The sequence below is a fragment of the Mercenaria mercenaria genome, chromosome 6 (genome assembly GCF_021730395.1).
Source record: "Mercenaria mercenaria strain notata chromosome 6, MADL_Memer_1, whole genome shotgun sequence".
NCBI lineage: Eukaryota > Metazoa > Mollusca > Bivalvia > Venerida > Veneridae > Mercenaria > Mercenaria mercenaria.
Genome location: NC_069366.1, coordinates 44,316,425 through 44,342,018, shown reverse-complemented (window position 1 = coordinate 44,342,018; position 25,594 = coordinate 44,316,425). Strand labels below are relative to the sequence as shown.

The 25,594-nt window shown below is 34.6% G+C and overlaps 1 protein-coding gene across 3 annotated transcripts; it reads left to right on the top strand.

Annotated features, from left to right (window-relative positions):
• Positions 1 to 701: 701 nt before the first annotated feature.
• LOC128557705 (fibropellin-1-like) lies at positions 702 to 24,252 on the top strand. 3 transcript variants are annotated; one of them, XM_053545704.1, is made up of 15 exons: positions 702 to 912; positions 1,359 to 1,401; positions 2,373 to 2,455; positions 6,920 to 7,027; positions 7,379 to 7,489; positions 9,973 to 10,083; positions 13,384 to 13,497; positions 14,138 to 14,251; positions 14,492 to 14,605; positions 18,050 to 18,199; positions 20,043 to 20,150; positions 20,691 to 20,831; positions 21,408 to 21,568; positions 21,938 to 22,136; positions 22,750 to 24,252. In XM_053545704.1, exons 1-15 carry the CDS (start codon positions 891 to 893, stop codon positions 22,752 to 22,754), a joined length of 1,584 nt encoding a protein of 527 aa, XP_053401679.1. In that variant the 5' UTR covers positions 702 to 890; the 3' UTR covers positions 22,755 to 24,252. The 3 variants fall into 3 exon arrangements, with proteins under 3 accessions (XP_053401679.1, XP_053401678.1, XP_053401680.1); XM_053545703.1 differs by having other exon boundaries at positions 711 to 912; positions 18,050 to 18,205; XM_053545705.1 differs by lacking the exon at positions 7,379 to 7,489 and having other exon boundaries at positions 711 to 912; positions 18,050 to 18,205.
• Positions 24,253 to 25,594: the final 1,342 nt, after the last annotated feature.

The window sequence follows — 25,594 nt, the reverse complement described above, 5'->3', positions numbered from 1 at the left end:
TTCATTGCAAATGAATGTAGATTTATGTTACTCACATTGGCAGATACAAATAAGAGGAGTTTAAAAATATTTGTATAGTTCCCCTATCAATAAATACAATTTATCATTCGTTTTTTGTGTATTTATCTAGCAAAACGATGAAAAGACACATTTTTAGAGAATAATTATTGGCTTTATTTCAGGAAACAACAGGATCTCAGAGTGCATCGGAAAACGAGACTGTTACAGCACCATCAACAGTAGTGGTGAAAGTTTCCTCTTAATTCCTACGATTAGTTTATAACACAATGATATCTAATTCTGTTGTTGCTTTAATTCAAACATATGTTTGATTTAGATATTACTTCCTTAAAACAAGGTCTTTCAAATAGTAACCATGACGTTTGTTTAACTCTCGCTGAAAAAAAAATCAATATATGAAAATGTATTTATTACACCAGTGTGTAGAAAATTTCATAAACTTTACAATGATACCAGTTTTATTAATTTTTAACAGTTTTTCTATCAAGTAGATAGAACATATTATTTTTTGTAAATGTATTTTATGTAAATACCGTTATACCTACATTTTTGTAATCTAAAAGTGTAAAGAGGCTTTCTATGTATCAATAACTTTTATGTGTGTTACCATGTGAAAATATGTTTTTGTTTTCGTTGTTTGTTCTAGTAGATCAATTTATTAGTTTATTGGTTCACAAACTAATAGGATGCGTTTTGTCAATAAAGTTATTTAAAACGCAAAATTACGCTTGTCACTGCTATTGCCTTACTATGCTGAGAATATAGTACGTTATTTTTGGAATGACTGTGGTAAACTTTTCTGTGTTATAACATACTTACGCCTGAAATTGTTATCAGTTGCACGATACTGGATATTACGAAGGGACGAAATGTTTTCTCTAGGAACAAAAAGTAAGTAATATGTTGTTTAAAACTTCTTTGTATATTTTTGCATGTTTATATCGATCTTGAAAACAAAGTTCCCTTTAGCGAGATCATTGTAGAACTTGTTTATAGCCATTAAAATATTTCTGCTCTTTTAAGATTAATATTTTTTCATGTAAGTGCTATATTTAATGAAACGGAGTCTTGTTTTTTTTTTACTGGTTGTGTTCAATGCTTCTAAAGGATCTTATTGTGTATTAGTATCTTACTATTACACAGGTATATACACTTCAATGCTGTTTTAGGGTATTTTTTACTGTTTAAACTGTTTAAAATAGTTTATCAGTACTTAAGAAACTGTTTAATCATATTTACCCTTTTTGTACAGATCTAGTCTAGTCTAAAGATGTAAATTTGAAATATTTGACATTAATATATATTTTATCTTATTGCTGAATACAATTTTATTTCAGAAGTCACTTTATTCATTTCCATCGCTGCAACGTTGCTTCTAAGGTAAGAAAATACTGAGTAAAAATTGCTTATGATTTAATTTGAAACAGCATAATTGTTTGACATTAATATTCATGGAAAGCAATTATGCAGCAGTCAAGATATTTAATCGTGTATTTGTTTGATTGATTAATAAATATAGTTCAAACACCACTTCAACTGGGCATGTGACCGTTATTATCATCGTTTTATAGAAGAAACCTATCTTTATCAAATATCTCCAGATTATCACGAAATGTTAAACATTTCCAGCTTCTCACAAGTATCGTGGGAAAATGACTTGCTTGCTGTTCGCAGACTTCAGAAATACGACCTTTTGGTCGAAACAAAACAACATTAAATAAACAAAGGACAAAAATGAAGTTTTTTTTTTGTTTTAAATGTCAGTTATATTTTAAAGACCGTAGTTGCTTTTAAAACTCTTACACATATATATCTTGATTTCGACAAAGCCATGGTTTTACTCTTATATAATTATATAATATCTGCCTCCAGGAAAACTACCTTAAAGTTTGCATTCTTTAATCATTTATCAATGGAGAAACAGATTAATTTATTTTTTCATTTAAATGTGTAACGCCTTAAACAGACATTCAATAATTATCTTACGACGACAGCCGAGTCTTTGAATATCCAAATATAACAAATCCGAATATGAGTTCCATGAGCGTTAGTCACGCTTCGTTTTGCACAGAACAATTACCTTGATACCATTAATGTATGCATTTTGAAAATCTTCGTGGATCGAATGTTCCAAGTGCATAGATGGGACGTTTTTAAAGCCCTTTAGTGTACGGAGAGTCTTTTTTTCTAAAATAAATCAAACTATTGTTTATGTGCAATGTCTTAGTAAAGTTCAGATAAGATGTTAGTCACGCTTCGTTTGGCACAGGACAATTACCACCTTGATATCATTATTTATTATGTGTATTTCAATTTAAAAAAACAAACAGGAACAAAACCTCTTACTTCAGAGTACGGCTAACGGAAAGTTCACCATCGTATGAAACATCGCAGATTTTACAAGACACACAGAGTAACACCACTAGTTCTGATGGTAAGGCAATTGCACAAACGATGGGTTTGCTAAAGAAACATCACATCATATTGTGAGGATAACACATGCATTACGTTAGAACTTCTGCAGAATCTATAAGAATTTGATTGTGGACGAGCATGAGACACGGCCCGAGTGATTTCACATCCGCTTAGACATGAAATAAATACTTGTATGACCTGTATGAAAATAGGACCTGTTTTACAGCTGTAAAGCGTCTATAAAAGACCTGTATTTTGAAATTACAGTTGTGAAAGACATGAAAGTTGAAATCATGACCAGAAATGCACTTGAAATTTACAGGCGTAAAACACCAAGGTCTCAAAAATACAGCTGTAAAAATTACTGTTGAAAGTTACAGTTGTAAAATGGTCATTTCTCAGAATTACAGCTGTAAATTGTTTGGAGGGAAACATTAGTCAGCCATCTTTAATTCATTTTGGCGGGATGTAACTGAAATTAACAGAGACACCAGATCATTTAAAATATTTGAATTTTAACCGTTTTGGAGTAAGTTCAAATGTTTGATTTTCTAATAAATTTGTAAAAGGACATGTATAAGTACATGCATTTTATGAAACTATTTACACTATTTTGGAAGCTGATAAGCTTAAAAGAAATAATGACAAGATTGTCATATGTATTCACGACGAAGGAAGTTTTATAAACAAGATCTGATGCATATTTCCTACTTTATATCGTACTCTTGAATTGCAATTGCTATACTGTAAATATGTTTCGTATTGTTCTTTACTTACTAAATCATTTATTTTGCCATTTTTGTATTAATTGCTACCCTATGTAGAGAATTATTATTCATCCTTAAATTTTTGTACCTCTGCTTTTGTCTCTTAAAATAATGTTCTCTTTTACAACACCTTTAATAATTTTCTACAGCTGTAACTTTTAGGCATATTTACAGCTGTACTTTTTTCATTTTAACAGCTACAAAGCTACAAATTGTTTACAGCTGTATCTTATTTGCATAATTCGACTTGTTTTACAGTCGTTTTACAGCTGTAAAAACCTTACAGCTGTACAAATGAAAAGGTTACAGCTGTAAAAATCCCTCAAAGTTACAGCAGTATATTATAGGTGTTGAAAAAAAAGAGGAAATTATTTTAAGGGACGAAAACAGAGGTACGAAAAGTTTTAGGATGAATTGTAATTCTCTAGAAAGGGTAGAAATAACTACAAAAATGGCAAATCAGTGATCTCGGTATGAAGTATATTTAACGTATCAATTTTTCAAAATTCAAGATAAGGACATAAAAGAGAAACTATGCGTCAGATCGTGTTTATAAAACTGTCTTTGTTATGAAAACATATGACAATTTTGTAATTTTTATGTCCCCATTCGAAGAGGAGGGGTATATTGTTTAGCAGATGTCGGTCGGTCGGACGGTGTGTAGACCAATATGTTTCCGGATGATAACTCAAGAACCCTTGGGCCTAGGATCATGAAAGTTGATAGGGAGGTTTGTCATGATCATCAAATACTCCTATTGATTTTGAGTTCAGTAGGTTAAAGGTTAAGGTCACAGTGACCCGGAACAGTTAAACCGTTTTCGGACGATAACTTGAGAACGCTTGGGCCTAGGATCACGAAACTTAATAGGAAGGTTGATCATGACCAGTGGATGACACAGTTGATTTTGAGATTAGTAGGTCAAAGGTCAAGGTCACAGTAACCCGGAACAGTTAAACCCTTTCCTGACGATAACTTGAGAACGCTTTGGCCTAGGATCACTAAAATTACTAGGGAGGTTGGTCATGACCAACAAATGAATCTTATTCATTTTGAGGTCAGTAGATCAGTGGTCAAGGTCACAACGACCCGGAACAGTTAAACCGTTTCCGGACGATAACTTGAGAACGCTTAGGCCTAGGATCACCTAACTTCATAGGAAAGTTGACCAGCTGATGACCCTTATTGATTATGAGGTCAGTAGGTCAAAGGTCAAGGTCACATTGACCCAGAACATTTGAACATTTTTTGCCAAATAACTAGAGAATGCTTTGGTCTAAGATCACATTTGATACGGAGGTCACTTATGACTGGTAAATGACCCATAATTATTGATTTGAGGTCAGTACGTTCAGTGCACAGTGACCAAATAATTACTGTTCCTTGTGCAGTTGCTAAATGCATCAAGGGAGGGAGGAAGCATTTCGTGTTCTACGAGCTCCTGTTTCTTCTTAACTTATCAGTTTCAAATATAGTTTAGATAGTTAATGCATTTACTTATACACGTCCTTTTACAACTATAATAGATAATTAAACAATTGCACTTACTCCACTAGTTTTAAATTCCAATGTCTTAGATGTGGTGTCTGTGTGAACTTCAATAATCCCGCCAAAATGCATTTCAAATGGCTGACAATACTCATGTTTCCCTTCAAAAATGTTACAGCTGTAAATCTGAGACAAGTCCATTTTACAGCTGTAACTTTCAACTGTAATTTTTTACAGATGTATTTTTGAGACCTGCATGTTTAACACCTATAAGTTTCACCTGTGTGTCTGGTCATTTTCCACTTAAGGTTTTTACAGCTGTAATTTTAAAATAAAGGTCTTTTACAGGCGTTTCTATAGCTGTAAAACAGTTGCATTTTTTGTAAAGGAGTATAAAGGAGGTAAAATATGTTGATGGTAAGCATTCATTACCTGTCCATCTTGTTTTAAATATTCGTAATAGGGCAACAGTTTTAATGTTATTCTCCTTTTAGTAGCTACCATTATATATTGTATCATCATCGGTTCGTCTTTGATCGTATGTCTTCCTAGTTATTGATCGGTTTGACTGAAAACCTGGCAAATTGAAGAAGGACAAAAAAGTCATCACTAGGGGTTGTGTGGTTTCAGAAAACAATGAGTCGATGGTGATACAAGATACAGCATGAATTTGTTAAATGAAGCGGATAAACCACTCTGTAATTGGTACTGTATGTCAGGATACAAGTTATATGACCCAGGGAAGTGCCTACGCCTTTAATATCTTGAACAATGAATTGGGTCCAATCGCTAAGGTGACTATGTCTTAGACTAGCTGACAAACGGAATAGAATATCCTTTGTTAAAACGTATAGCTGGTGAGACCAAATATCTCATATATAGAATTTTCCTCTGGCTACCTTGCCTAAATGATTCGTGTACCAATGATTCGTAAATGATTTCAAATATAACTAGATAATTTCAGGGATCAGGCAAATTACTAAATGTTCCAAACTAACAATCTTCAATTAATAATAATTGCTCAAACTCCTATAGGCTGGAGACTATACTTGATTGGTCTTTCTGTCGAAGTTCCCGTCAGACAATGTCTTTGAATCAACAACATACGAGTCCTATCGCATAGATGATCGGCCTCTGTCCTCTTAATTGAAGTTGAAACTCTATATGATTGCCCTGACTCCTGGATGCTCAGCGCCTATATGCTGTCACATGTAGCATTCAACTACCATACAGGTATATCCCCTATGCCTTGGCTGTACTTCGCCAATAACGCTGAATCGTCTATAAGCTGGAACTTTCCTACTATCTCAGTAAACTCTGGGTCTTTGTCTCAGCTTTCCGATGCTCAGCCTATATTTGCTATCGTCTATAGCATTCAACTATCCTTAAGGTAAAACGCCTATGCGCTGGCCCTAGCTCGAAACCTTGTTGAAATTCTGCAACTCTTCTTTAGTTTATGAACTTCAAACGTCTTCTTTTTAATAATTTATCCGCCCTGACAGTGTAGTTGTAATAACCTCCCTATCAAGGTACTGGGATAAATTATTAATTGAATTTTCGATGTATCTTCTTCTATCGCTGGATACCGAATGAGCTCCTAGTCATCCATCTACCTATTTATACCTTAGCAGACGTGCTATATATAGAACTTGTTTCTGACTGGTCAAAATTTATACATAGGGTTTTACAACGAGTACTTGCTCTAACAAATATCTGGTTCCCTTTAACTAATGTATATGGCATAATGTGTGTGCTGGGATCCAGCTATTGACATAATAAAACCAAATCAGCCACAAATGACCCAAATCCTATTATAAACAGCAGTTCAACAATAATTATAGCAATGACACCATGAAAAGGGAGTCAAGCACTTTCTGTGCTTATGTGTTACGTTATCAATATATCGGATATACAAATTATTCTGACACTGTAATACAACACCGTTTGCGAAGGAAGCTGAAAGCTAAATTAAATCGCTCTGGAGCCCGCTTTCTATGACAAAACAATACTAGTTCCATAGGTAGTGATACACGGTCGTGAAACAAGCAAGTAATTATGAACTCACATCCTCCCAGTTCGTGATCTTTCCCACATAACAATCCCATAAGACGAGGACAGATGGTTCATATAATTATGTTCAGAGTGTGATATGCTCATAATGTATATCTTTAGAATGTGTTTCAGATTTTTCCTTTTTTATTTCTTTCAAAACCATCATATTGTTGCAGGGGATGCTTGCAGTTCGAATCCATGCTTGCACGGGACATGCTTTGGAAATGGGACAGAATACCATTGCTTTTGTCTTTCTGGATTCACTGGGACAAATTGCGAAACAAGTAAGCAAAGTAACGTTAATATGAAACTTGATTAATGAAGGGCTCATTTTAAAATCTGATGTATTTGTATTGCATAAAGTTAAAAGACGCATCTCACCATAGATATAATTTATTGCACAACCATGTATAAGTTAGAAAACGCAAAAAAAAACCGCAGAATAAACATTTTTTAAAATGTAAATTGTGTTCACAAATCACACCAATTGTCTGAGGGACACACAATGATACTAAATGGCTACTTTGTTTTTAGCTAGACAATATTTCAAATTTGTATATTTTGCCTGGCATTATTTTGTAACAAATTTTGTTTAGTTTTCTTGAAAAAAATAGTTTTGTTGTTTGTTATTTCAGCTCTTGATGCATGTAGTACTAATCCTTGTCTGAGGGGTATATGCCTCCATCATCACACAGACTATTATTGTGTTTGTCCCTCGGGGTACACTGGTAAAAACTGTGATTCAAGTAAGCACAATGTTCAACATCAAATAATGTTTCAAACGTTTAGTTGTTGCTTTTTTTTTACAGCAATCTTTAGTAGTTTTGAATTAAGTACGAAAACTTGTTATAATAACAGCAATTCTCGATATCCTGAAAATAAGTTTATACAAATCAGTCAGGGCAATATCTTGTCACTGTCATAGAAAATAGCCGTTACTTTTCTCGGGGAGGTGCAATCCACATTTTGTACTTACCCCGTGACCTCAAGATCGAGAGACCGACATTTTTCCTCTTGACGTTTGTCTACTCAATCTACGATTGGTTATAACACAAAACATGTATCAACTCAATTTTCTCCTTGTCCAGACATCTCTTCGAATATTTTTTTCACAATGTCAGCATTGCGACTGCGAACTTAAAGGTATATCAACAAAGAATATTTTTGGAACAAACCTCATTCAATCGTTCAATCGGAAACTGAAAAAAAGACAGACGCAAATATTTTCTGGCTATTTGCGAAATCAAAAAAATGGAAATAATCTATTTAAACATAGTTTATAAAAAGTAGAATTAACAAAAATATGTACTCATTACTCAGGTAACTAGTACAACAAAAGTTTACAGAAAGTACATTCAATCATGAATGAAATGTTTATTTGTAACAATAAACGTGTAGGCTCATTATCAATAAGACCATGTTATCCGGTTTATGACAACTGTACCCAGCCATCTATATACCCACACATTATTTTGACATCGTTAACAGTCTACAAGAAGTTAACCGTTCTGGATCAAGAAAATTGTGATCAATGGCACAGCTTTTTTGCAATTTTATTTAATGCTTTACACTTCGCAGATCTTCGCACACAACACTTACTTCTCAATATCCTTTTAGTTTTTGAATTAACAGTTTTGAAATATCCCACACAATAAAAAATATATATTGTTGATCTTTACTTCACATAAAATAATGAATTATATAATTTTATTTATTTCACTGCCTCAGCTTGCAAACAAACAGATTGATAATAGCTTGCATTCCTTTACGTACATTGTTCCTAATTTATGTTAATTGGAGTTATCGAAATAGTTTTTGTCTAACTGCATTCTAGAGAAAGATACGCGAGATAATTCTTTACAATTTGACCCTGTTAAGGTAAAAATATTTCAAATGCGAGGTAACTCATGCCAAAACAATTTTGAAAGAGTGAATAGAAGGAATAATCGTGTATAATTCGTTTGATATTTCCCAAATATACTTTCTACATCAGACTTTGAATATTTGACGATATTCACAATAGTAACCGAGATTGTGTGCGAGTAGTTTCAAATGAAAGAACCTGTATGAGGGTTACATTATACTAATTCAGTTCCTTTATTTTATAAACAATCAAGTCATGAGACCTCATTTTCAGTACTTTAGAGCATTCTAATTATATGAAAACCATATATTGCCAGTTAGAATAACATGACTTCTAACCAAAAATGAAAAACAAATATCGAGATAATATAAATCTGTATTGAAAAAACAACATTCTTTGAAAATGCTCCCATATATTATATGTTCTACTGAGCAATTGCGCGTATGTAAATATTGTCTCAATGAATAAAAATAAAACCTGGAAATTCACAATGGAAGTGGTCTAGATCTTTTTGCAATACAATAAGCAATAGAAATAAGCCAGAAATACTTAATTATACGCCACATAATGCCATATTTCACCAACCACCAACTACATTTTGGACTACTTTACAGTTAACACTGTAGTTTACAGTCACTTTCTATTTGGTGTAAACAGTCCTCATATCTTCACAAAGATGTAGATCCTTACTTGTCAAAATATATGCTCAAAAATTTTAGTTTTCTTTCCAACTATGTCAGAATAACTGTATTATTTTACGTTTATAGTAAGGTTTTCTTTTCATATAACATACGTGTTTGTTTAAGTAATGCAAGAATATGATCTGTTTTGTTCCTTTTGAAAAATGGGATGCCGTCGTAAAATGAGTAAAATTATTTATTTTACTTGGGATTTCTGCATGGTGTTAACAGAGTGTAATTGTCTACACAAATGCACGATCTCAGACGTATACCTGACGCGATATTTAAGATATTGACAGAAATGTGTTGCGTTAGAAGATTTGTAGTACGTGTTGTCTCTAAGTGTGTATTTTTTTTGCTGTTTCAAGTGTACTTTCGTTATTCTTTTGTTCTGTTGCATAATTAATTTTAATACCTTAAGTATTATAATTGTAATTTGACATATTCAAATGAAACCCATATAAATTTATTTTATATTGGAATTACGAAATGCCACTTTATGATAAACGTTTTTGATTTTCTTTACAACAGGGGTCAATTGTGCAAGTGGAAATGTACGAACAAGAGTTAAAAAAATCCTTAAACTCGACTTATGTACAACGCAAACCGAAAGCTTCTTCTTGATTTTGATCAATATTTTCTTTGTTAAAACTCTATTAAGTACACTTAAATTAATATATTTCAGCTATAAACGCATGTAAATCTAATCCTTGCGAGAGAGGCGTTTGCTACCACTATCACACACAATTCCGCTGTGTCTGCCCTCCAGGCTACTCTGGCAAACAATGTGAAATAGGTAAGAATTGTTCAAATCGACTGTCTGTATTTGTAAGGTAAGAATCGTTCAGTATGACTATCTGTATTTGTAAGAATCGTTCAACGTGACTGTCGGTATTTTTAAGGTAAGAATTGTTCTACTCGACTGTCTGTATTTGTAAGGTAAGAATTGTTCAACTCGACTGTCTGTATTTGTAAGGTAAGAGTCGTTCAACTCGACTGTCTGTATTTGTAAGGTAAGAATGGTTCAACTCGACTGTCTGTATTTGTAAGGTAAGAATTGTTCAACTCGACTGTCGGTATATGTAAGGTAAGAATTGTTCAACTCGACTGTCTGTATTTGTAAGGTAAGAATGGTTCAACTCGACTGTCTGTATTTGTAAGGTAAGAATTGTTCAACTCGACTGTCGGTATTTGTAAGGTAAGAATTGTTCAACTCGACTGTCTGTATATGTAAGGTAAGAATTGTTCAACTCGACTGTCGGTATATGTAAGGTAAGAATTGTTCAACTCGACTGTCGGTAATTGTAAGGTAAGAATTGTTCAACTCGACTGTCTGTATTTGTAAGGTTAGAATTGTTCAACTCGACTGTCTGTATTTGTAAGGTAAGAATTGTTCAACTCGACTGTCTGTATATGTAAGGTAAGAATTGTTCAACTCGACTGTCTGTATATGTAAGGTAAGAATTGTTCAACTCGACTGTCTGTATTTGTAAGGTAAGAATTGTTCAACTCGACTGTCGGTATTTGTAAGGTAAGAATTGTTCAACTCGACTGTCGGTATTTGTAAGGTAAGAGTCGTTCAACTCGACTGTCGGTATATGTAAGGTAAGAGTCGTTCAACTCGACTGTCGGTGTCTGTATTTGTAAGGTAAGAATTGTTCAACTCGACTGTCTGTATTTGTAAGGTAAGAATCGTTCAACTCGACTGTCTGTATTTGTAAGGTAAGAATCGTTCTACTCGACTGTCTGTATTTGTAAGGTAAGAATCGTTCAACTCGACTGTCTGTATTTGTAAGGTAAGAATCGTTCAACTCGACTGTCTGATTTGTAAGGTAAGAATCGTTCAACTCGACTGTCTGTATTTGTAAGGTAAGAATCGTTCAACTCGACTGTCTGTATATGTAAGGTAAGAATCGTTCAACTCGACTGTCTGTATATGTAAGGTAAGAATTGTTCAACTCGACCGTCTGTATATGTAAGGTAAGAATTGTTCAACTCGACTGTCGGTATTTGTAAGGTAGGAGTCCTTCGAAATGACTTCTGTATTTGTAAATGAGAATTGTTCAATGTGACTGTCGTGATTTGTAAGGTTAGGATCGTTCAATTTGATTGTCGGTATTTGAAACTTAAGGTAAGAGTCTTTGAATGTGACTGGCGGTATTTGTAAGGCAAGAGTCATTGACAGTGACTGGTGATATTTGTAAGACAAGAGTCGTTGAAAGTGACTGGCGGTATCTGTTAGGTAAGATTCGTAGAATGTGACTGGTGGTATTTGTAAGGTAAAAGTCGTTGAATGTGACTAGTGGTATTTGTAAGGCAAGAGTCGTTGAAAGTGACTGGTGGTATTTGTAAGGTAAAAGTCGTTGAATGTGACTAGTGGTATTTGTAAGGCAAGAGTCGTTGAAAGTGACTGGTGGTATTTGTAAGGTAAAAGTCGTTGAAAGTGACTGGAGGTATTTGTAAGGTAAGAGTACTAGGCGTTGAATGTGGCTGACGGTATTTGTAAGGTAAGGATCGTTGAAAGTGACTCGCGGTATTTGTAAGGCAAGAGTCGTTGGAAGTGACTGGCGGTATCTGTTAGGTAAGATTCGTTGAATGTGACTAGCGGTATTTTTAAGGTAAAAGTCGTTGGATGTGACTGGTGGTATTTGGAAGGCAAGAGTCGTTGAAAGTGACTGGCGATATTTGAAAGGTAAAAGTCGTTGAAAGTGACCGGCGGTATTTGTAAGGTAAGAGTCGTTGAATGTGGCTGGCGGTATTTGTCAGGTAAGAATCGTTCAATGTGACTAGCGGCGTTTGTAAGGTGATTCGTTGAATCTGACAGGCGGTATTTGTAAGATTAGATTCGCTCTATATGTGACTGACAGTATTTGTAACAAAATTTAAAGTTTGATTTAGACCTATGTTAAACGTAAATACGTGTACTTATAATTATTATAGATAACGTTGAACAAATAGGCTCATCAGTTTCCTAATAGTTGATTAATCAGCGTCATAACACATTTTATCCTGTCACTTGCAGTATTTTCGACCCGATATCAGGGTGCCGTATATCTTTCTTGATATACTGTCAGTTGACACGTGACCAGTGATATACGATCAGTTGATCATGTGACCTTATGATCGATATTGTTGTCATAAGAAATTTTGCATTGAAACCATCACCGTTGTGTTGGAAATGCCCGAACTAAGAAAATGAGTGGTCAAATAATGAGCTTTTATTCAAAAACGAAGAAGTTATTGCAATTTTGTCGGTGATTACGGTCATTATATAAGTGACGTCATTACGAATAATGACGTCATTAAAACGTTGTCGCACACTTATTTTTTAAAATAAATTGCCAAATTTCGGAAAATGAAGTAATGACAAGATAAATAGAATAATAGGTTAGTGCCTAAGATGGAGAAAGTTTATCTGGCTCGGCTCCGGACGTTATCAGGTTCGCCTTCGGCTCACCCGATAACCTCCTCCACCTCGCCAGATAAACTTTCTCATCTACGGCACTAACATATTATTCTCTATGTAACACAATATGAAATATTCTATTATTATTTCAATAGTATTTTGCTCTTAGATCACTGTATATTATAGTTGGGATGGGAGGGATGTGCTCAGTGTTGTACTTATTCCTGGACCTTTGGGATCAGTAAGTCCGTTCAGCATTTCCATTTGTGCCTTTGCCAAGATAAATGTGATGGGTTTGTGACATGAAGGATGTCGCATGTCATTACTTTCATAAAAAATGAGTGGATACATTTTACATTCATGTATGAATGATTCAGTACAACTTCATTCGAATAAGAAATAATCATGAATAATCATGACGTGAAACAGAATCAGCTTTAATGCAGCTAGAAATTTCTTGAACCATGCTTATTGCCTCCAACGAAATCGTTGCTTGGGTATTTTAAAGTATAGTACATACATTGTTGAAATTAACATTATTTCATCAAAACAAATTGTTATTATTTCGATCAGCATTTTTAGAAAAAAAAACATCTATCATTTCGATATCCATTTCAATTACTTTGTATGTAACTAAAAATATGGCTGTCGTATGTAGATCATCAAACATAGAACTTTTTTATATTTCAGATAACAACGAATGTTTCTCACATCCATGTATGAACGGGGGAACTTGTGTTGATGAAATAGCAAACTTCTCGTGCAACTGCATATCGGGATTTACCGGAGATCATTGTCAGACAGGTTACTTGTACACATCATAAGAAAGCAGTTAACGTGTAGCTTAAAATGTCGATGTTATACGTTTATGTTATTTATTCAGCAAATAGCAATGACTTTAAACAGCTACGATATAATTTGAGTATGACACAATTATAGGTCATGTGACGACTTTCTAGCATAAGATGTAGGAACAACCCAGCTACTCATTCGAACTTTATTTCAGACATGGGCTGTCACAAACATTCCAGCTGGATGGTTCTTAGTATGAATTTTGTGTCTGTTAGCTCTTGCACACAATTGTATTGACATTAGAACAAGATTGAATTAGTGTATTATGTACAAATAACTGTAACAAATATTTAAAAAGAACGAATCATTATACATTTACAGCCATTTACAGTAATGTTGTACATATATCAAAACTGCAAAACGACAAAGTACCGTCAAAAGCCCTAGCAGTTCATGACGTATCTGTTAGTTTTGTAGTAATTAAATTGATCATTTTAATACATTAAATGACTTTTGAAAGTTTCAACTTTTCGTCTTTACTACATAACTCGAATTTAGTGTCAGTAAAATGGCCGTTCTGTTCCAAAACTTTGTTTTGAAAAAATAAGATATGAATCTGTTGCGTAATTATAATACAAACCCGTTATTTCAGACATTGATGAATGTTCATCCAGCCCATGCCTCAATGGTGGTGTATGTAATGACGGAATAAATCGATATGTCTGTCAGTGTCCGACAGGGTATGGCGGTGACATTTGCCAAAAGGGTAGGTTTCTATACCTAAAAGTACAGCTCATACCATTGTTTATCAATAGATTCATAATAAATTTGAACGCCTTTTTAAAATTGTTGTGGCCTCAAAAATAACAGCTTAAAATCTGAAACCTTATGATACTGACCACGTGCTATGAAATTTAACAGAATTTACAGATAATTAATTTTTGCATAAATTTTAGTTCAATTAATACTGAAACTATCAGATATCCTTTCAAACCTTGCTTTGCAGTGACTTATCCGTGTAAATACAACCCTTGTGTCAGAGGCACGTGCTTTGCTCACTTGTCGCAATTCATCTGCGAGTGTCCTTCAGGATATACTGGAAAACTCTGTGAAACTACCAGTAAGTCTCTCAGTTTGATATTTTAAATGAACAAATTAATTGGACCGAACTAAAACTATTTCATTTAAAGGGATAATCAGGTGGAATAGTGGGCGAAAAAATATATAAAAATTTAACCGTTATAGAAACGATATATTTTTCACGTTTATAAAAGACGACATTTCATATTTTACTAACCTGACCTACATATACCAGACTAGGTGATCACCTTAAAATTGATATTATAATATAACTTATTCATCAAGTCTAGTTTCAGTTACTCATTGTTACCACGGACTTGTTAGAAAACAAGTTCATGACTGAACGATTTGTCATGTATTCTCGACTTTACGTACATTCATAAAAAGAAACGACTAGCATATCAAAACGTATTTCAATAAAAGAGCCTACTTTTATCCGTTTGTTTGCTGAGGAGAATAGTGTTTAAAGTCCTGATTATATTTTTATAGAAGCGCTGAATTACCCTTTTACAGAAAAATACTTTATACGGAAGTAATGAAAAAGGCAATGAAAAAAAAATATTGCTGTTTAATCAATTTAAATTGTAACAGAGAGATTTTCAGGAATAGCTTTTTTTTTCAAGTTGTAAAATACAAATGTCATTTAAACATAAATAGATCTTCCTCATGGTTGTAGGACCATTTTGAATTTTTAAAATATCATTAATGATGTCAATTATATGACCAAAATGTGTTTTTCCATTGTAAGTGTTAAAAAGCTTTTCTTGTGATTTTAGCACGTGACCTAGTTTTTGACCCAACATGACCCAGATTCGAACTTGACCAAGGGATCATCAAGATATACATTATGATCATCTTTCAAGAAGATAGGGTCATAAATGTGGCCTTTAGAATGTCAACAAGCGTTCATTTGATTTGAGTAGGTAAACTAGTTTTTGACCCCACATAGCCCAGTTACAAACATGGCCTAGGAATCTGACCAAGTTTCATGAAAATAGGGTCATAAATGTGGCCTCTAGAGTGTTAACAAGCTTTTCCTTTGATTTGACCGAGTGGCCTAGTTTTTGACACCACATGACTCAGATTCGAACTTGACCTAGAGGGCAAGGCAAACATTATGACAAATTCTCATGAGTTTCAAACTTAAACTGTGGACTCCAGAGTGTTAACAAAATTTTCCTTTGTTCTGGCCTACTGACCTTGTTTTGACCCCACATGACCCAGTTTCAAAGTTGACTTAAAGATCATCAAGACAAATATTCTGACCAATTAACTAAATATAGTCTATAGAGTGTTAACAATATTTTCGTTTGATCTAGCCTAGTGACCTAGTTTTTGACCTCACATAACTAAGTTTCAAACTTGACCTAAAGATCATCAAGGTAAATATTCTGACAAAGTTTCATAAAGATAGGGTCGTAAATGTGGCCTCTAGTGTGTTAACAATCTTTTCCTTTGATTTTGCCGGGTGACCTAGTTTTTTTGACTCCACATAACCCAGATAAAAACTTGACTTAGAGATTCTGACCAATTCTCATGAGTTCCAAACTTAAACTGTGGACTCTAGAGTGTTTATAATTAGTGCTAATCTTTTCTCCTTTCCTAGTGCCTTTTCTCAATAGCAACGTGTTTTCTTTTACTCTACCGCGTTTCAGTATGTATGTGTAGCATTCTATCGAAAATCGGCATGCCAGGTAGAATTGGCGGCGTAAGAATTTTATGTTTCGAAAAGAGACATTGAAAGAAGCGAAAAGGAGTAAATTCAGCGGGTTGTATGTAACGAACTTTAGTTTTCTTATATAAAAGTTAAAACCAATTTTTGTTTTTGTTTTACTATAGAAGCGATATAGTTCTTTATGGGAATATAAGTGTTTAAAAATCTGGTATGCTGGAAAATGTCGAAAAGCCGTTATAAAGTAAGTGGATTTAATATAAAATAAAGAACAGCCAGATTCAGTGGTGTTCAGCCTATATATATATATATATATACAGGGAATTTTAAAAATCGTCTTGATCTATTTTAAAATGATATGACACCAATGATCCTTTGGTGCCCGCTACCAATAAAGTTCAAATTATTCTGATTCGTCGAAAGCATGGCAGCCAGATGGCATCGTCACTTAATTCTACATGAATATAGCGGAAATTTCAAGTCTGCTTTTCAAACTGCTGGCCCGCGTTTAAATGATTTCGCACAAATCATCCTTGGGGTGACACTCTACCAACATTGTTCAAATCATTTTGATTTGTCTTAAAGAAGGCCGCCAGAGGACGTGATCACTTTTTTCGTATATGCGAAATAGTTTAAAATATGTTTGCCACGTTTTAGAAAAAGAGTTCCTTGGCTGACCCATTGACGAGAATGTTCGAATTTATCAAAATACATGGCGATCAGAGCTAAAATGAGTAAAATGAGGAAAAGAATTCTCAAACAAAATAAATTGTTTGTCCAATTTTAAAAGCACTTCACAGAAATGTTGTTGGGTGCCTCTCTTCAAAGAATATTCACATAATTTCCATTTTAAACATAGTCGCCAAGTCACTTTTTATTTGTATATAGAGTGATAACTTTTAGAAACTTCTGATTTGATAGTAAAATTAGTTTGCACAAAAGATTCTTGGGTGACACTTTACCATGAATGTTCAGATTATTTCGATTTGTCCGGAAACATGACGCCAGATGGTGTGATCACATTTACCTATATACCATTCGCGGAAACGTTGAAATTCTTATTGTCAGTCCGAATTTAGGATTTAATTACTTAAATATTGCTTGGTTCCCTTAGTAAGTTATTCTGATTCGTCATACAACAAAACAGCAGTCCACCAGCGCATAAAATAGAAATAATGTTTTCGAACATCATCTTAATTGTCGTAAACCGTTTGACAATGTCCGATTTTAAAATCTTTTCTTGGATGACTCTCTCCCTTGAATGTTCCAGATTTTCTTTAAACATCACCGCTAGAGATTGGGGAAAGTGAGTGGAGCGATTAGTAAATTGGTTAATTTTTTGTATATGTATATAGTGGGAAATTCAAAAATGTCTTGTCAGACACTGCTAGCCAGGTTCTAAATTTTCACTAATGTACATTTGGTGACCATTTACGAAGATTGTTCGTCGAAAAGCTAAAACTAAACATCTCTTCATTTAAACGCCTTCTTCTCTTAAACCACTGACCAAATTTTAACACAATAGCACAGCCATATTGTTTGAATGACCCTCTACCAGCATTGTTAAAATCCGTCTTGATTGGTCAAAACATTGGCTGCCGGGAGAGGTCTAGTTTTAGCTATATTGCTCTATGGAAAACTTTGAAGATCATCCCCTCTGCAGAGCAGATTTCAAAATGTTTCTTATAATACATGTTTACTGTTGAGCGATATATTGCCCTCTTCTTACAACATTAATATTTATATATGCTTGACATTCATGCCTAAAATATTATACAAGTAGATAATCATCATTTTACATTAACCTTTCAGTAAAACTGATGCTCTATGGACCTAAGGAAGTGTTTATCACGTTACCGGCTGGGAACCAGTTGAACTTAAACTGTAGTGTCTCTCGTAGCGGGTACAATACCAATTTCAAATGGTCAAAGAGAAGAGACTGTGGTGGATCCTTCAGCTCACGTAGTCGTTTGTATTATATATTATTTTTAACTACATCAAATTTGTTTAAAAGGTAAAACAATAATTCATTACTAAATGTGCACTGAGGATTTACGTAAGAAAATACCCTATCCATTCCCCCTAAAGTTTCGGGAAATTTAAAACGTAAAAATTCCATGTTAAATAACTTGATTATAAATACATTGATGTCTAATCTAAAGAAACGTGTCATATGAAACATAAGGCTCTTAATTGATGTTTACGTAAACGGTTCTGATTAACCATAATACGATAGACTTTTGCCGTTCAAAAACTCATATCGGAAATCTATCTTCGAATTTCTTTTAAAAGGAGCCCTCCTTACAAAAATGTTTTTTGCTTTTCAAGTATTTTTTACTGTATACGGATACATTACGGCTATGTTTTATTTTGGCGGAACAGATGGTACTGTAAAAGTTTTCCATTTTGAAATAGCGACTTCTAAATGGTATCATCGCAACAAGGGAAAATGAAACAGATACTCACCATGCCTGCAGGGCAGTCACTTAGAACTGCAGGGCAGTCACTTAGAACTGAGGGCAGTCACTAGTCAGTAGGGCTGCAGGGCATGTCACTTTTTTAAGATCGTGTTTATGGTTAAAGTTAATAAGTTTCTTTTTACCAGATGTTATCATTATATTCTGTTAAACATAATAGAAATTGACAGTTGTATGTATTTTTCTCAAAAAATCATTTGCTAGTATTATAAATTTCTGACTGATGGTTTCATATTTTGTAATGGAGGGCTGTCTTAGATTCAATGTTGAAGATGAAAGTTCAATTTGACGTGTTTATGTGTCTATAGTCATTCGGAAACGTTATTTATAACTGCAGTTATCACTTTCATGATTTCTTTCACCCATTAAGAATAGAATAGAATAGATAATAATATATTAAAAGCCAGATATTTGGAATATTGTCATTAACTTTTGAGATTTCCTAAGATTGATTTTTTTTTGTAAATCCTATACGTACTCATTTTTAAGATCAAAACTACTGTATAATTCATATAACATGTATATTTATACATGTTTTCACTGGCCCATATGTGTTAAAGAGTTTCTACTTGTTTAAACTTCTGCACTGCATTATGCTCATCGTTAGATTTTGATTTAAATGTGTGTATGCAAATTCTTTTTTTTTTTTTTGGATTTAACGTTGCACCGACACATGATAGGTCATATGGCGACTTTCCAGCTTTTAATGGTGGAGGAAGACCCCAGTTACCCCTCCGTGCATTATTTCATCGCGAGCGGGCACCTGGGTAGAACCAGCGACCTTCCGTAAGCCAGCTGGATGGCTTCCTCACATGAAGAATTCAACGCCCCGATTGAGGCTCGAACCCACATCGATGAGGGGCAAGTGATTTGAAGTCAGCGACCTTAACCACTCGGCCACGGAGGCCCCCGTATGCAAATTCGCTTAAGAGTACAGGTGTAGTCTTATTATATAAGCTACTCAGAAGGTCCAGTCAAAATTGAATATCGTGTTGCAACAACATTCAAAACACTTTTTGTCGTTTCACACATCTTTGAATTAATGTGTTTACTTATTGATTTATTTGTTTGTATTATTTTGGGCTCAACACAAAAATATGGCTATCTTATATTTACATAGATACTCCGTAATAATTTTTCACATGTTCTATTTCAAATTTTGACAAAATGTTTAAAGAAATAGAATCGGAGAAATACCTGGGTAAGATATTTCCTTCAAACTACGTAATCATCGTATTGTAATTGAGATTGTGTTTAACTTAAATCAACATGAAAACTAGATAAAATGTCTTCATTTTATACAATTAGATCACTGAATGTTCTTTTAGGATATCAGATACCACATACAAATATTGGGGATGCAGGAACATACGTTTGCGAAGTTTCCTATCGGCATGAACCTTCTGTGATGAAAGTCTTCCATGTAGATATACCATGTGCGTACTATTTACTTTTGGTATTATTATATTTTGTACGTATTAACAAATTTTAAATGTTATCGATCTCATTACATTATGATATTAGTATATTTAATTTTAAGAAAGATGTCAAACAAAATGCAGCAGATTTACTCATTTTGATTTAAAAGTTTATAATCGTTAAACTTGAACGTTGATCGATTTCAGTAGTAATATAAACCTCTTGAAAGTATTCTAACAAGTCCCAAGTGCCGTTAATATTAACACTTGATGTAGTAAATGTGTGCTTCAATTTTGTCAAATAGATAGAGAAAAAGAAACATAAATCACAGACAAAGCATCCCAGTTTTGGCCAAACTGAAACATACGTTAAAACAATTAATGACGTTACGTTACGGTCTGCCCTGTGTAGCAATGCATGTTGTGCAATGGACACGCTTGAAAGTGTAATTTGGATAAAAAACAATCTGTGCAAATGCATAAAATCAATATATACATGACTGTATGATTTATTTATTCTTCAATGACATAGTCTTAAATATTTATGTAACATTAAAGGGCAATCGGAGACATGTAATTTCGAAGATAACTCGTTGTGTGAATGGAATGAACGTGGGTCTAGTATTTCCTGGAGTCAACAGTATGGCAGAACCCAATCCAGTGACAGTGAGCAATGGAACGATCATACACTTGGAACATGTAAATGTTTACATATAAAAATACCAGTAACATTTTTTAAAATTCATCTAACAAATTAACAAATAGTCTTGTTTTAAATACTACTGCACTTCATCTTAGTAGTCTTGTCACATGTAATTCGCGTTTGTTTCATGTCCAACACCGTTTTCTGCTCGACATTCTTTTAATTTCGTATGTAATTTTTCTGTCAAAGTTCGAAATGCCATATGTCTAATGTCGTTTTCTGCTCGACATTCATTTGTTTTTCAATATCTTATGTGAAATGTTGCGCACAAAACGACATACAAATTTTCCTGTCAAAGTTCGAATGTCGTATGTGCGATGTCGTTTACTGCTTGACATTCAAATTGATTTTTAAAGTCGTATGGCGGATGTCGCCCACTGAACGACATAATGATTATAGTTTTCTGTCAAAGTTCGAATGTCCTCATTCAATTGTTTTTAGATGTCATATGTCGCGTACTGAACGACGTTCTAATTTATTTTGAATGTCGTACGTTTAGCCAACTTCAGACAGCTTTTTCCACAATGTCGACATACTTCATTTACCTAAGATGTTCTTCTAAACTTTTACAGCAAACGGTGGTTATATGCAGGTTGATGCAACTTCGCAAAGAGATGATGACAGAACTGCTCTTCTCACGTCACATGCTTTTCCAGCTGGTCGTACGATTTGCTTTGAATTTTGGTATCGGATATCTGGAGAAGGACATGGAATGTTATCTGTGATCTTGAAGGTTTTGAATACCATATTTGGTCTCACAAATTTTCACAGTATATCTATAGTTACGGAACCGCTATTATTTGTCATGTTTGTTTTAAAAAGCATAAAATTAATCTAATAAACCAAGTTAAAAGTATGGATAAAATGACTTTTGTTTTACATATTTCAATTGAATCTTGTTGTTTCTCCTGGACTCATGTTACAACATACGGTAACCACTTGTATGAAGAAAATATCTTGTTGGTTTCCTATAATTCTGTAAGTTTAGTATTAAATAATTAATGTATTAAAATAATGGCGGTAAGCATAACCGTGCAATACTGTGATCTTTAATGACTGTTTTGATCGGATCATGTATGATTGTTTCCTGCGTTTCTTGTAGGACACTTGTTTGAGTAAGGAAACAGAATTGTTAAAATTCACTGAGGACCAGGGTCGAAAGTGGAACAAGGCGACTGTCAGTGTATTGCAAACTTTGGTTCCAAATGACTACAGCATAATCCTAAAAGCTGACATTAGACGCTCATTCCATGGTACCATGGCTGTAGATGATGTACAATTCAGTAAGGGACACTGTCAAGGTATAATCTCATGTAATGTGTTAAGTTCGAACAAGTTTTGCCTTATAAACATTGATAATAAACGTGTGTGTACATTAAAATGATATATAAATAGACAAGAGTATAAATGAATTATGTTGTAGTAAATACTAACGGCTTGAACCAGTGTCTACAATAACTAACTGAAAGGTTTAATTAATGATTTTCCCTTTTACTAGTGTTTTGTAGTACTTGGAGTATTTCATATATCAGCATAAAGCTTGATCATAGCCTTTGCTGGAACAAGTTCATAACGTATATAAAACTGTGCATTTTATGAAAGGTCTAAACAGATAGAAGTCCGTATAAGGCTGCAAAAAGACAAAGACCACTAAATCGAATAGAATGTTTTACTAGTCATTTAATTTGGCAAAGGCTTACAGTTTTAATGCATATTTTATACAATTGTCCCTGCTGTAGCGAACTGTATAGCATTTTTAGTACTATATCTTACTCTCTTACATGTACATTGAAAGTGGGCTCTACCCACTTAAGCAAACAAAAAAGGTCATGAAATTGAAACAAAACATTTTTTCAAAACTGTTCTCCTTCTGTATAAACCCGCTTTGAACATATATTTGTTTTTATATTTCAGATTGAGAGAAAATGTTCAAACAAAATCATGCATTCAAGATGATACACTCAACAAATTGCATTTCTGTAAAGGACTGTATGCTGTATATTAGTTTGTTGTTTTTAGCTCACCTGAGCCAAAGGCTCAGGGTGAGCTATTATGATCGCTCACCGTCCGGCGTCCGTCCGTCCGTTGTCCGCCCGTCCACACTTTCCTTTAAACAACATCTCCTCCTAAACAACTAGACCAATTTTGATGAAACTTCACAGGGATGCATATGTTTCTTGGATAGTCTTCTTTGACAATTGTTCAAAGAATTGAATTCCATACAGAACTCTGGTTGCCACGGCAACCGAAAGGAAAAAACTTAAAACATCCTCTAGTCCAAAACCACAGGTCATAGGGATTTTATATTTGGTTTGTAGCATCATCTAGTGGTCCTCTACCAAGGTTGTTCATATTATTCCCCTAGAGTCAAATATGGCCCCGCCCTGGGGCACATGGTTTACATAGACTTAAACAATGTATATAGAGAAAAATTTGAAAACCTTCTTGTTCAAAACCACAAGGCATAGAGCCTCAATATTTGGCATGTGACGTCATCTAATGGTCCTCTATAAAGTTTGTTCAAATTATGCCACTGGGGTGAAAAGAGGCCCAGTCCCGGGGGTCCCAAGTTTTACATAGACTAATATAGGAAATTTTTTTAAAAAAAATTCTTGTCTGAAACCAAATAACCTAGGCCTTTGATATTTGGTATGTAGCATTGCCTTTTGGTTCTTTACCAAAACTGTTCAAATTATGCCCCTGGGGTGAAAAGAGGCCCCGCCCCGGGGGTCCCAAGTTTTACAAAGATTTAAAGAGGAAAATTGTTTAAAAATCTTCTTGTCTGAAACCACAAGACCTAGGCCTTTGATGTTTGGTATGTAGCATTGCCTTGTGGTTCTCTACCAAGATTGTTCAAATTATACTCCTGGGTTGAAAAGAGGCCCCGCCCCGCGGGTCCTAAATTTAACAAAGACATATAGGGAAAAAAAATAAAAATCTTCTAGTCTGAAACTGCAAGGCCTAGGCTTTTGATTTTTGCTATCTTGCATTGCTTAGTGGTCCTTACAAAGATTGTTAAAATTATGCCTCTAGGGTAAAAAGAGGCCCTGCCTAGGGGGTCCCAAGTTTTACATAGACTTAAATAGGAAAAAAAATCTTCTTGTCTGAAACCACAAGACCTAGGCCTTTGATGTTTGGTATGTAGCATTGCCTTGTAGTTCTCTACCAAGATTGTTCCAATTATGTCCCTTGGGTGAAAAGAGGCCCCGCCCCGGGGGTCCTAAGTTTAACAAAGACTTATATAGGAAGAAAATTTAAAAACTCTTCTTGTCTGAAACTGCAAGGCCTTAGACTTTTGATTTTTGGTATCTTGCATTGCATTGTGGTCCTTTACCAAGATTATTCAAATTATGCCTCTTGGGTAAAAAGAGGCCCTGCCCTGGGGGTCCCAAGTTTTACATAGACTTACATAGGAAACTTCTTGACTGAAAGTTCAAGGCCTAGGTTTTTGATATTCAGTATGTAGCATTGCCTAGTGGCTCTCTAACAAGATTGTTCAAATTATGCCCCTGGGGTGAAAAGAGGCCCCGTCCCGAGGTCACATAGTTTTTATGAGTTATATAGGAAAAAATACTTCAAAAATTATCTGATCATTTCCTAGACTGTTACCTTATGACCCCAAGTAATTAGGGGTCACTTGATTGTAATCTTGACCTACTGACCTACTTTCTTGTTGTTTTTTAGCTCACCTGAGCACAAAGTGCTCAGGGTGAGGTATTGTGATCGCTCACCGTCCGGCGTCCGTCCGTCCGTCCGTCCGTTGTACGTCCGTCCGTTGTACGTCCGTCCGTTGTACGTCCGTCCACACTTTCCTTTAAACAACATCTCCTCCTAAACCAACAGGCCAATTTTGATGAAACTTCACAGGGATGTTCCTTGGATGGCCCCCTTTCAAAATTGTTCAAAGAATTGAATTCCATGCAGAACACTGGTTGCCATGGCAACCGAAAGGAAAAACTTTAAAAATCTTCTTCTCAAAAACCAGAAGCCCTAGAGCTTAGATATTTGGTGTGAAGCATTGCCTAGTGGACCTCTACCAAGTTTGTTCAAATCATGACCCCGGGGTCAAAATTGACCCCGCCCCAGGGGTCACTTGATTTTACATAAGAAAATCTTAAAAAATCTTCTTCTCAAAAACCAGAAACCTTAGAGCTTAGATATTTGACATGTAGCATTGCCTAGTGGACCTCTACTAAAATTGTTCAAATCATGACCCTGGGGTCAAAATTGACCCCGCCCCAGGGGTCACTTGATTTTACATAGGAAAATCTTCAAAAAATTTCTAAAAATAAACCAGAAGGCCTAGAGCTTAGATATTTCACATGTAGCATTGCCTAGTGGACCTCTACAAAATTTGTTCAAATCATGGCCCCCGGGGTCAAAATTGACCCCGCCCCAGGGGTCACTTGATTTTACATAGGAAAATATTTAAAAAATCTTCTTCTCAAAAACCAGAAGCCCTAGAGCTTAGATATTTGACATGTAGCATTGCCTATTGGACCTCTACTAAAGTTGTTCAAATTATGACCCGGGGGTCAAAATTGACCCCGCCCTAGGGGTCACTTGACTTTACATAAGAAAATCTTCAAAAGTTTTCTAAAAATAAACCAGAAGGCCTAGAGCTTAGATATTTCACATGTAGCATTACCTAGTGGACCTCTACAAAATTTGTTCATATCATGACCCCCTGGGTCAAAATTGACCCAGCCCCAGGGGTCACTTGATTTTACATAGGAAAATCTTCAAAAATTTTCTAAAA

Coding starts and splice junctions, on each gene's coding strand:
- LOC128557705 (XM_053545703.1), top strand. CDS start 891: ATGTTTTCTCTAGGAACAAAAA. Junction 913..1,358: donor GTTTTCTCTAGGAACAAAAA/GTAAGTAATATG, acceptor ATTTTATTTCAG/AAGTCACTTTATTCATTTCC. Junction 7,028..7,378: donor TGGGACAAATTGCGAAACAA/GTAAGCAAAGTA, acceptor TTGTTATTTCAG/CTCTTGATGCATGTAGTACT.